The sequence below is a fragment of the Gorilla gorilla genome, chromosome 2, assembly GCF_029281585.2.
Source record: "Gorilla gorilla gorilla isolate KB3781 chromosome 2, NHGRI_mGorGor1-v2.1_pri, whole genome shotgun sequence".
Taxonomy (NCBI): domain Eukaryota; kingdom Metazoa; phylum Chordata; class Mammalia; order Primates; family Hominidae; genus Gorilla; species Gorilla gorilla.
In genome coordinates, this window is record NC_086017.1 from 121,979,470 (window position 1) to 121,992,669 (window position 13,200).

Sequence of the window (13,200 nt, forward strand, 5' to 3'; positions counted from 1 at the left end):
TGACAATATTGAGTCTTCCTATTCAAGAACATGAAATATCTCCCCATTTACTTAGTTATTTGATTTTCTCAGAATTGTATAGTTTTCTGCATATAGATCTTGTACATATTTTGTTAGATTTATACCTAAGCATTTTATTGTTGTGAGTGCTATGTAAATAGTACTGTGTTTTTAACTTCAAATTCCACTTGATCATTACTGATACGTAAGAAAGTGATTGACTTTTTTTTTTTTTTAATTAACTTTGTATTCTGTAACCTTGCTGTAATTGATTATTAGCTCCAGGAGTTTTTTCATCACCCACAAACAATGACTAAATTTTTGATTAGAAAGAAAGTTTTATTTCTTAATAAATAAAGAAATAAAGAAAGGAAGAAATAAAACTTCCTTTCTAATCAGTATACATTTATTGCCTTTTCTTGTCTTATTACTTTAGTAAGGACTTCTGGTATGCTGTTGAAAAAGGAGTAGTGAGAGGGGAAATCCTTGCCTATTTTTGATCTTAACTGGAAAGATTCTAGTTTCTTGACATTAAGTATGATGTTGGCTGTGGGTGTTTTGTTTTGTAGATGTTCTTTATCAAGCTGGGGAAGTTGCAGCTATTGCTAGTTGGATGTCCCTTTGTATTGCTGACTAATATTTCATTGTATGGGTTTACCACAATTTGTATATTCATTCATCTCTTGATGGACATTTGGATTGTTTCTACTTCTTGGGTGTACAAATAAAGCCACTATGAACATTGGTATACAAGTGTACAAGTCTTTGTGTGGACACATGCCTTCTTTTCTGATGAGTAAAGACACAGGAATGATATGGCTGGATCATATGGTATGTTTAACTTTAAGAGACTGCTAAGTGTATTCCAGTGTGGTTTTACCATTTTACAGTTTAACCAGCAATGTAGGAGAGTTCTAATTCATCCATATTTTCTTCAAAACTTGTTATTGTCAGCCCATTTGATTTTGTCCACTCTTATGGCTATGTAGCAGTACCTTATTTTAGTTTTAGTTTACATTTCCTTAATAATGTTGATCATCTTTTCATGTGCTTGTTAATGTATCTTTGGTGATGTCTGTTCAGATCTTTTTTTTTTTTTTTTTTTTTCTGAGGGAGAGGGTCTTGCTCTGTCTACAAGGCTGGAGTGCAGTGGCATGACTGCAGTTTACTGTAGCCTTGACCTAGGCTCAAGCGATTCTTCCATCTCAGACTCCTGAATAGCTGGGACTACAGGCGTGCACCAACACGTCTGGCTAATTTTTTATTTTTCATAGAGATGGGTTCTCACTGTGTTGGCCAGGGTGGTCTCAAACTCCTGAGCTCAAACGGTCCTCCTGCTATAGCTTCCCAAAGTTGCTAGGATTACAGTCATGAGCCACTGCACCCGACCTCTTTTGCTCATGTTTTATTGGCTTGTCTTTTTATTGTGGAGTTTTGGGAGTTCTTTATGTGTTTTGGTTCTTATCAGATATAAATCCTTTACCAGATGCATGTTTTGCAAGGATTTTCTCCTCATTAGTGGTTTAAGTGTCGAAGAGCAGAATTTTTTTTATTTTGATGAAGACAACTCATTGTGCTTTTAGTGACATATGTAAGAAATACCTGCCTAACTTAAGGTCACAGATATTTGCATTTCTAGATAAATTTTAGAACAACTTGTCAGTTTTGAATAAAGATGGGAATTTGATTGTGTTAAATCTGTAGATCAATTTAGAGAGAATTAATGTGTTAATAATGTGTCTTCTGATCCATGAATAAAGTATGTCTCTCCATTTCTTTAGATAATTCTTTAATTTCTCTCAGCAAATTTTACAGTTCTAACTGTACAGTTTTTTCACACCTTTGGTTAGATTTATCTGTATTTCATCTTTTTTTTCTTTTTCTTTTTTGTTTTCTTTTCTTTTCTTTTTTCTTTTTTTCTTTTTTTTTTTTTTTTTTTGAGACAGGGTCTTGCTCTGTCACCCAGGCTGGAGTGCAGTGGCATGATCTTGGCTCATTGCAACCTCTGCCTCTCAGGCTCAAGCGATACTCCCACCTTAGCCTCCTGAATAGCTGGGGTGAGCCACCATGCCTGGCTAACTTACTATTTTTTGTAGAGATGGGGTTTGGCCATATTGCCCAGGCTGGTCTTAAATTCCTGACCTCAAGCAATTTACCTGCCTCGGCCTCCCAAAGTGTTTGAATTACAGATGTGAGCCACTGCACCCAGCCCTTATTTTCTACTTTTGATGCTATTCTAGGTAGCAATGTTTTACATTTTTTATTTTCTAATTTTCTGCTACTAATGCATAGAAATACAATCAATATGTATATATTGGTCTTAGGTCCTGCATAAGGGCTGCTACTAAACACCCTTGTCATAGTAGCTTTATTGTAGATTCCATCATATTTTCTCTAAAGACAATTGTGTTTTCTGTGAATAAAGACATTTCATTTGTTCCTTTCTGATTTGGAATTTATTTCTTTTTCTTGCTTGATTGTACTGGCTAGAACCTTCAGTACAATTTTGGATATAACTCAGAGACTGCCTAGCTCTATTTAGTTTCTCTGTCCTTGTGCTTCACTTCGTCTACTGCCTCTGAGGGATCAGAACTTTGTTGCCTGTTGACTGTTAACTTGAAATGGTTGTTTCAGGCAAAAGGATAAATCTTGTTACTCCTTCATGTCTGTAAGGTGTAGTCTCTATTCTGTTTCAAATCAAGCTTTTATTCTCACCACTCCACCAAAACAGTTGCTAAATTCAGTGGTTACTTACCAGTGCCTTTTTTTTTTTTTCCCCACTTCTTGGCAGCATTTGGAATAATTGACCACTCTGTAGGTACTTTCTTCACTTAATGTATAGGATACCCTCTTGGTTCCCTTCCTGCTTCCCTGGCCAGCTTTATTGATGCTACTCAATTTAAATGTTAGAATGCACTGTGGATCCTTGACATTTACACCTCTGTTCTCTATATTTTTAGTTCCTTGCTAATTGTCTGTTTCCTCATTAAAATGCAGACTGTCTAATGGCTCAGCACCTAGAGCAGTGCCTGGCACAAATTGTTCACCCAACACATTCTGATGAATGAATGAAGAAATGGTTGGTTTTCTCAACCAGTTTTTGGCATGTGACCCAGGTTTCTCCTTAGAATATAGAAACCTTTAATTCCAGAATTATCATTTCTAATTATGACATGAGATGAAGTTAGAGATTCTTTGATAATATTCGTTTGCAGTTTATAGTGTTATTTATTTGCAGTTTATATGTTATTTAATTCACCTGGCTTTTTCTTACATGGTTATTTCTGTTTGAGTATTGTTTAGAGATTTTATTGAAAAACCTTTTTGTTATATTTTCAGAGTTGACATGACTTACCTATCAGTTTAAAACAAATCAGGTTAATTACTGAATGTGCTGGTGATAAATTTGATTCTTCCAAAATGTGTTTTGTTGAAGTATGATGAAATTTTTGAGGACAACTATATGCTATTACCTTGCTAGTTTGTTAATGTATATTTTATTAGTTGCCTCTAAATTAAATTTTGAGGAGTCTGAAAGGATTCATATCTTAGAGATTTTCAAAGGTGGTGTTTAGTTGAACACAGACTAAAATAAATGTTTCTTTTATAGCATATTTGCGTACCCATTGTGTAGATCTTAACATTTGAAAGATCCTGGGAACTGAAATGTCCAATATGCATGCCATTACTGTAGGCTGAGAAGTGAAATGTAGTAAAAGATAGTATCAGAGTTTTAAAAAGTGTAGTATCAAAAGTTTGTGATGGTTTCTGTTTCTTCTTGGTTCATTTCTGAGAGTCAGGGAGGAAAGAAAGGGAATGGTTGCAATTTTATTCATATTTTCATTTCAAACACTTTTAGTGTGATCTGTAATATGGATCTCACTTCATTTTTTTTTTTAAAAACCCATAGTAGTTATATATGTCATTACATTTTCTTTTCTGTCACAAGCATCTTCTTGAATGTGTGTATTTCCAAATGTTTTGTATCTCCCAGGCACTCTGTAAATATTGACTGAATGACTATTCAAAGACACATGAAGACTCCAAAGAGTTGTGTTTTCATGGTTGTAGTGTTTTTGTGGAGCTACAGATAGGGGAATAAATGCTGTCTCTTTCTCTGAAAGAATAATAAATTCAATTTAATTAATTAGCTAATGATACAAAACTGAACTTTTAAATCAGGAAGACAGACTAGAAACAGAGTAGTATCCTGTTTTATTATGGTTTTCCTACGTGTCTAGAGTGTGCAGTAGCCAGGACCACCTTATGACAAGGTTAGAGTCTTGCTAGATGTGGAAGATTCAATTATTTGCTATTCCTTTGCCTCTTTATATTCTAGACTTACATTACCAATAGTGATGAACTTAAACTTTAAATAATTTAGCTCTTTAATAATAAATGTTTACGTTTCTCCAGGACCTTTCTGCTCTCCAGTTAAACTCAGCTTCATGTGGGAAAGTAGAGGGAGGAAGTAGTAGTAGGCTTAAAGATTGGTAGTCTCTGAGTAGTGAGGCATTCTAATTTGGAGTTTGGTTTAAGAACTGCAACAGAAAATCTGTTTCTGCACAGTTTTGAGATTCCATGGGGGAAAATCTTATTCAGAAGTGGTTTTTAACATTTGGATTTCGTCCAGGAATGGAAATGTATTAGATTCTTTTATTTGCAACAACAGAACTCTGGCTGATTAAAACATAAAAAAGGAGATATGTAATTAGAGGCGTATGGAATCTAAGGGAGGGCCAAATTTATTAATACTAGAAGAGTAGTACAAAGCTTTGGTGAAAGGTTTAAGGGTTGAATCAAACAAAAAATACAGCAAAACTTACTTTTGTAACAAGCAGTAAAACTCAGAATACAGAAAAATTAGAAAGTAAAAATCACGTATTAGTTCCTAGAAATTAAAATAAAAGATGAAAAATAAATCTTGATAGTTACATTAGTATTTGTTTACTAGTAAAGCCAAACACCTTAAAATATAGCCACTTTTAAATTTTTTTTTTTTTTTTGTAAATATCAACTTTGTTCATTAGGGGTAACTCCTTCTGGTTAAGTCTCTCAGCCTTTTTTATTGCGTGATTTTTCTGTCTCTGCTGTCATGCTGAGAGAGAGGCTTTCCTAACCTAAATGTTGTAGAATTTTTAAAATACAATTTTGAACCAATGGGTCAGTTCCCTCCACCCCCCAACAGTATCTCCCAATACTCCTTTTGGTAATGGTAGCCCACTAGGCTGTGGTTTTTCTGGATTGTAAGGAGATATAATTAGGTTATTCCAATACTACCTGTCTTAGTCAACTTGGGGTGTGTATTATAGTCCATTTGTGTTGCTGTAAAGGAATACCTGATACTTGGTAATTTTAAAGGAAACAGGCTTATTTTGGCTCACCATTCTTCAGGCTGCACAGGAAACATGGTGCTGGCATCTGTTTCTGGTGAGGGCCTCAGGAAGCTTAGAATCATGGGAGAAAGTGAAGGGGAGCCAACATGTTACATAAAGCAAAAGAAAGCGGGGAAGTGCGAGCCTCTTTTAAACAGCCAGATCTCCTCTCCTGTGAACTCAGTGGAAACTCACTCATTACCACAGGGACAGCACCAAGCTATTAATGAGGGCTCCACTCCCATGACCCAAATACCTCTCATTAGGTTCACCTCCAATATGGGAGGTCACATTTCAACATGAAATTTGTAGGGGACAAAACATCCAAACCATTGCAGGCTGCTATAACAAAATACCGTAAACTGGGCAGCTTAAACAGCAGACATTTATTTCTCACATTTGGGGAGGTTGGGAAGTCCAAGATCCATGTGCCAGCAGATCCAGTTCTTGATGAGGATCTTCTTCCTGGATTGTAGACAATCACTTTCTCACTGTTTCCTCACGTGGCCTAGAAAAAGTGAGGGAGTGAGCTCTCCTTTCTTTGTTTTAAGGACACCAGTCCAATCATGGGGAGCCCACCTGTATGACTTTATTTAAACCTAATTATCATGCAGAGGCCTACCAGATACTACCATTGAGGTCAGAGCTTCAGAATGAATTTTAGGGAGGACACAAACATTCACTCCATAAAACTTCTCTTACTCCCTTTGTTGCTGTTGTGGTTTTACCTCCATTTGAAGGGGATAAAATAAAAATTAGAAATTCTTTCTTTGGTCCTCAGTAATGTTAAATTTACCTTTCTAGGGTAATTAGTGTTATTTGACAAAATATACAGAAAGTTTTGTCTATATACATATGTACAGGCAATAATTTTTTACTTTTAGGTCTTCAGTCCATCTAGGGTTTTTTTTTCTTTTTCTTTCGGTGTTTAGCATAAAAGAGGGATCTGTATTTTTCCAAGTATTTTGCTCATGCTCTTTCAGCATTTCTTGACTAATATATTATTTTCCCACTCAAACAAAATATTAGCTTTATTGTATAGCACATCCTATTATATATAGGTCTGTTTGTGTAGTTTCAATTATTTTATGTTCCTAATACCAAATTTTTATTATTTTTACTTTAATATTTTCCCTCTTCAGTAGTCTGTTAGTGTTTTGAAATATTTTTGGCAGTTATTTCTACCATTTTTAAAAAAATTTTATCCGGGTTTTCACTATAATTGCATTGCATTTGTGTATTAATGTGGGGAGAATTGGCATGTAAATAAGTTTTCCTACCTAGGAATATGGCATAGCTTCTATTTTTTCAAGTCAGGTTTATAAGTTTTTTACAGTTTTATTCATGAGTGTTTTAAATATTAATGTTTACAAATTAAACCCTTTTCTGCAACAAATCTGTAAAGATATCACCCTTTGTAACATACTGATTATATAGTTCATATACATTTTGCATATGTTTATAAGCAACTACATTATTGGTTCTAATAGCCCTTCATTTCATCTTCTTGGATTTTTCAGGTAATAGATTTTTCAAATAATAATTATTTCTGTTCCTTCCTAATATTTATCCTTTCCTTTTTCACATTACACTGGATTGAATTTCCAGTCTCAGTTGAACAATGATAGTGCACCATCTTGTCTTGATCTTTTTTTAATACCCATGCCTCTTTCTGTTTAGTGTTGATAATGGCCACTGATTTGAGAAGAATCTACTTTATTAAGAATCCTTTTCTTAGTTAGATTTTCTTTTTAAATCAGATAGTAAATGTTAAGTTTTATTAAATACCTTTTTAACATCGAATAAGAAAGTCATGTGAGCTTTTAATGTGATGAGCAGTCTAAAAATATCCTTTTGTTCTTAGAATAGTCCTACTTGGCTGTGTAGTTTTCTTAAATACAGAGCTATTATTTCATAATAAATGAAATTTTTTATTAATATTCATGAGACTACTTTTTTATTTGTTTATGAAGTACCAAGCTTGTGATAGGTTGCTAAAATACGTTAGAATACTTTCACATTTCATATATCTTGGAGTAATTTTAAAAGCTTAGTAATTATCTGTACTCTAGGATTATAGAACATGATAGTAAATTTTCAGGGCCTGATACTTTTTTGAAGCAATGGTTAAAAAACTGAAACTTAAATTCGTAGCTGTTAAGTGTAGTCAGTGTGAATTGTCAGTCCCTTATTGTGATATCCTCAGTCATAAATTTGCCTTCTAATTTACTTTTTTGTTTTTGTTTATTCCTCTAAAAAAGATTCAGGGAAATAATATTGCATAAAGTTTTTTTAAACATATTTGGATGTGTTTGAACATGTTTAAATGCATTTTTCTTGATTATCTGGTGATGCCCTTCTGCATTTCTGTATTCATTTAAAAATATTAATTAGATGTAACTTTTAAAGGTATTGTTTATACGATTTCCATTTTTGAGTGCTTATTTTGGTTTACTTCTTGGTTTGTGTATTTGTTCATTTATTTTGTTAGAGAACATATGTGAGTTGTAGACCTCCAAGGACTTGTTATACATATTCTGATATACTTGTCAATGAGCAGCATCGTGCTTGACTATAGTAGTCATGAATGTTAGTTTTATATCCCTCAAAACATTGTAAGTTTTGCTCTATTGCTTTTAGGAAGGAAATACGTATTATATTGAAGAAGTTTGATGTCATTTTAACTTTTGCTTTTGAAATTTTTTTTCTTAACCCTGAAATGGAAAAACAAAATTATTTTACATTTATATAAGCATTTCTTCATTAACATTTTCTGGCAATTGATCTGTCTTTAATGACTTTTCAGTAGAGATACTTGACATAGGGACCCTCCAAAAGAAGATACTTCAGTATTATATTTGGTTTGGGAGATCCTACATGCTTAAGTTATCTATTGCCATGTAAAAAATTTACCCCAAAACATAATGGCTTTAAAACAATATCCATTTATTATCTCTCAGTTTCTGTGTGCCAGGAATCCAGGCATGACGTAACTGAATCTTCTACCTCAGTCTTTCTCACAAGGCTGCAGTCAAAGTGTCAGCCGGAGCTGGGAACTCATTTGAAGGCTTGATTGAGGAAGGATTGTACTTCCAAGTCAACTTGGTCCTAATCTAGTGCTTTTTTCACTGCAACACATATTGGCGTATTGTTAATTTATTTGACAGTCACATTTGGATCTCATATCAAGCCCAGAAAACACCTAGTTCATTTCTTTTTGTTACTCAGTTGTACATTTTGTGTGTGGTGCATGTGAGTGCATGTGTGTGTGTGTGCGTGTGTGTGTGTGTGTAGCTAGAGATAGTTACACAGGGGGTCAGGAAGGGAGGAGAGTGTTGACCACTTTTTTCTATTTTAAAAATTGTAGTACTTTTTTTTCCTCCATAGGTGCCTTAGCTGGACCAATTATTGTGGAGCCACATGTCACAGCAGTATGGGGAAAGAATGTTTCATTAAAGTGTTTAATTGAAGTAAATGAAACCATAACGCAGATTTCATGGGAGAAGATACATGGCAAAAGTTCACAGACTGTTGCAGTTCACCATCCCCAATATGGATTCTCTGTTCAAGGAGAATATCAGGGAAGAGTCTTGTTTAAAAATTACTCACTTAATGATGCAACAATTACTCTGCATAACATAGGATTCTCTGATTCTGGAAAATACATCTGCAAAGCTGTTACATTCCCGCTTGGAAATGCCCAGTCCTCTACAACTGTAACTGTGTTAGGTAGGTATGCTTGAATTATGTATTTTGGTGATAGTGGTGAAGATTATAATAAAAATATTTTTAAGAAATTAAAATGGTTGAAATTTGATTTAACTTTAGGTTTAAAGTAAAATAATTCAAATACGATTTTTCAAGATCCTTCTTAAAATTTATGATTCTAGGTTCCCTGTAAATAAAATCTTGTCTATATATACCTACTTATCTATGTAATGCTATGTAGTTTTATCTAGTTTCTTTATGAAAGATAGTGATGAGTTTTAATTATATACTAAGTTCTGAGTTTCTAGACATCTTTATTTTCATTACCTCCCCTCAAATTTTCAGCCTTTAATCAAATTACCATCTTAAATTTTTTCATTTTTAAAAAATTGAGTTTTGCATCTAGGAGCCATTGACACCTCATGTTTTACTATTTCATATCACATTTTATTCCTGCTATTTTAGATTTGCATAGCTGTCTGAATATGGTGCTTTTGCTCATAATAGTGATATTCCACTATTTCCTATGATACCTGTTAAAGTTTATGGTAAAATGTTGAAAAAGCTTGTTAACTTTAAGCTACTTGCAGTGAAATGTAAACCAATTTGGAAATGCTGATAAGTACTTTTGAAATGATAGAAATGAAGATTGAAGAGCAATAGCAACTGGTGGCTGCTCACATGAAGATCTACTGCCTAGATTCTTACTCAAACAGCTACTGGCAGTGTGGGTAGCTGACAGCTTCCAGCTGTTATGTCCTTTAAGTTTACTTCAGTTTTCAGGGCTATTCTTTTTGTGAGTGACCTCAGGCCAGTGACTAAGTGAGGCAGTGGTAGCCAGGGGTAAGCTCTTCTTGGGGCCAGTGATTGAACAAGATAGTGGTGTGAAGAGTTTTACCCAAAGTGGACTCCTTTAATGGAATATGACCATTGGCCTGAATGGAGACTTTGTCAGATAGCTCCCCTTACTCAATTCATTCTTCCTTCTCCCTTTTCTCCCAGTTATCACTCCCTGGTAAACCTTTTATACTTCTCACATCACAGTGTCTGCTTCCTGGAGAACCAAACAAGTTAATAGCTCCTAATGTTTAAGGACATAATATTAGTAATGTCTCTGAAGTATAGGACAGCAATTTTGTCCAAATTTATTATATATTTTTTCATGTTGAGAGATATTCTTTTAATTAGATATTTGAGGCTTAGTATATTTAAGACACTGCCCTAAGAGCTATGGGGAAATATAACTTATATTTAAGAGATTGATGTTTTTGAGAAATTTTCTGATTAGAAGGCAAGGCATGAATATCTGAAAACTCACACGGAGGACATCAGTAAAAAAGGTAACACAAAGTACTGTATGGCTCACTCCTGTAATCCCAGCACTTTGGGAGGCTGAGGCAGGTGGATCACTTGAGGCCAGGAGTACAAGACCAGCCTGGCCAGCATGGCAAAACCCCATTTCTACTAAAAATACAAAAATTAGCCAGGCATGGTAGTGCATGCCTGTAATCCCAGCTACTCGGGTGGCTGGGTCTTGAGAATCACCTGTACCTGGAGGTGGAAGTTGCAGTGAGCTGAGATCATACCACTGCACTCCAGCCTGGGCAACAGAATGAGACTGTGTCTCAAAATAAATAAATAAATAACAAGTACTTTGCATATGAAAGAGCAAGCTCATGGGGATAAAATCACTTTTTATTTTGCTTTAAAGTTTAGTAGTTCGCTCTCAATTAATACAATACTTATTGGCTTAAAATCCAGGCTGTTTGTTACAAGATTAGTCGTTATGTTGTCCACACCTACTTTTCTCGCTTCATCTATTCTCCTTGCTTCTCTTTTTTCAAAAACCCAAGTCTTATCATCATCATAAACTATTTGCAGTTCTTTTAACCTATGCTTTTATGGGTGTTTCTCTTTCTGCCTGGATTGCCTTTTTTTTCTGGCCTTTCTTTCTTCCGTGTAACTATTATTCATCAAATGACATCCTTTTAGTAGCCATTCTTGACCCGTTTCCCCAAATCTGATACTTTTTTGGCTGTCATTGTTATGTTGAACATATCTTTATTGTAGCAGTTACCACACTATTATGTTTTCTCCACTATAAACATGTAGTGGAGAGTAACTGTGCATTTAAAAATTTAATTTTATGTCCCTAAAGGCAGTAAGAGTTTCCAGTATATAGCAGTCATACACTGTTACTTGAGTAGGATATAGGAATGGATTAGTGAACTTGGTAGTCAAGAAATATTTCGTAGGAGAAATAGTTGAGTCAGTCCTCAGTGGTGTGAGTAGGTTTTGGGTAGGCAAAAATGAAAGAATATGAAAATGGTATTCTAGGATTGTGATAGTATGTGAACCAAGGCAGGGAAAACAGAAAATGATATGCAGTTCACCCTTGAACATCATGGGTTAGAGCTGTGTGGGTCCCTTTATACATGGATTTTTTTTTCAACTAACTGCAAATAGAGAGTAGAGTATTTGTAGGATGTGAAACCTGCATATATGAAGGGCCAACTTTTCCTGTACACAGGTTCCATAGAGCTAACTGCAGGGCTTAAGTATGCACGGATTTGGGTATACTCAGGGACACTGGAACCAACCCTCACCCCACCGCAGAATACTACGGGACCACTATACATTAAGGGAAAGTTTTCTTAACCCCAGTATTGTTGAAATTTGGGGGCAGAATTCTTTGTTGTAGTGAGCTGTACTATTCATTGTAGACAGCATCCGTGGCCTCTAAACACTATGCCAGTAAATGCCAATAGCATTCCTCAGTTGTTAAACTCATGTCTCCAGACACTGCCAAATGTCCTCAAGAGGGGAGCAGGAGTTAGTGGGGAATCACCTCCTGTTGAGAGCCCTGCATTAGTGGAACACTGAATAAGTAATTTATTGATTGTTCAAAGGATTTATATGAAGTACAAGAATTAAAGTTTAGAATTATAGAGTAGGACCACGTTAAAGTAACTTAAATGCTAGGATAGGGAATTTGAGCTCTGTATTACTGGAAATTCATATTTGTATTCAGTAGTTGTGCTGCCTCTCACCTGTCTTCTATTCTCAGCCCCTTGCTGTTTAAAATGTAGTTCTTGGACCAGCAGCATTGGCATCACTTGGGAACTTGTTAGAAATACAGAATTTCAGATCCCTCTTAGGCTTATTGAATGATAGTCTGCATTTTAGTAAGATTCCCCAGTGACTTATATACACAGTGAAGTTTGGGAAACACTGCTTTGATCACATCACATAGAGGAATGCCTAACTCACGGCTGACCTGATTTAGAGAGTACTGTGATGACACTTGTGATTAGGAAGATGGGTCTGGTGTTTTTGATCAATTGAAATGAAGAGGTCCTTAAATCATAATGTCTCAGCCATGAGGCCATGAGGACTTGCAATTAATTTTGTAATTTCTGCCACATGAATGAAGACAAGAACTATTACAGAGGAATAATTAGCAGAATTTTGTAACTGATTGGATATAAGAAGTAAGGAAAGTTTGAACAGTAATAGCTTTTGAAAGTTTGTGATTAAATTCTGTTACCGCTAGTTAAATGGGCACATCTGAATGAAAAACAGGTGTTGGTGATTGGGAGGATAAAATAATTTTGGTGTTAGGTTTATTGAGTTTGAGGGATCTGTACGTGGAAGTAACCAGGTGTAGGTAGTTAGAAGCTGAAGCATCAAGCCTTGTATTAAAATTGGGGAAAGTTCAGAATCATCTGGGTAGTAGTGCTTATCAGATAAAAGTTTGTAAGTGAGATACAAAAGTAATTGCAGGCCCAGGGCTAATTATTTATTTAAAGGAAGGGGTTAGAAAAAATAGGAAGAGCTCTCAGAGAGAGTTATAAGAAGAACTCAGGCAGAGTAATATCATATCAAGAAAAGATATGAAAGTTTTTAAGAAAATGTTATTCTAGCAGCCATTTCCACAGTAAGAAGTAAGCCCTACAGAAAATGTTTTGACTATTTTTTAGTTTCTCCTAAGGACAGCACTTAGCTAGTATCATTCTAAATCCATAGCCTAGGAATTAATTCATTACTTACAACAAATACTTTAACACATTAGGATTTAATTCTTTTCAACTGATTGGGAAGAGCTGTGCTGAAGTAT

General features: G+C 34.9%; 1 protein-coding gene across 6 annotated transcripts in view; it reads left to right on the forward strand.

Annotated features, from left to right (window-relative positions):
- Positions 1-13,200, forward strand: part of NECTIN3 (nectin cell adhesion molecule 3) — a 128,289-nt gene that overhangs the window by 31,616 nt on the left and 83,473 nt on the right. For all 6 annotated transcript variants that reach the window (XR_008678720.2, XM_031009475.3, XM_031009476.3 and 3 more), the window contains exon 2: positions 8,763-9,104. Coding sequence is in view for 5 of the 6 variants with exons in the window: in XM_031009475.3 (XP_030865335.3) it covers positions 8,763-9,104 (342 nt within the window). In the remaining variant the exon portion in view is untranslated. The remainder of the gene's footprint in view (positions 1-8,762; positions 9,105-13,200) is intronic.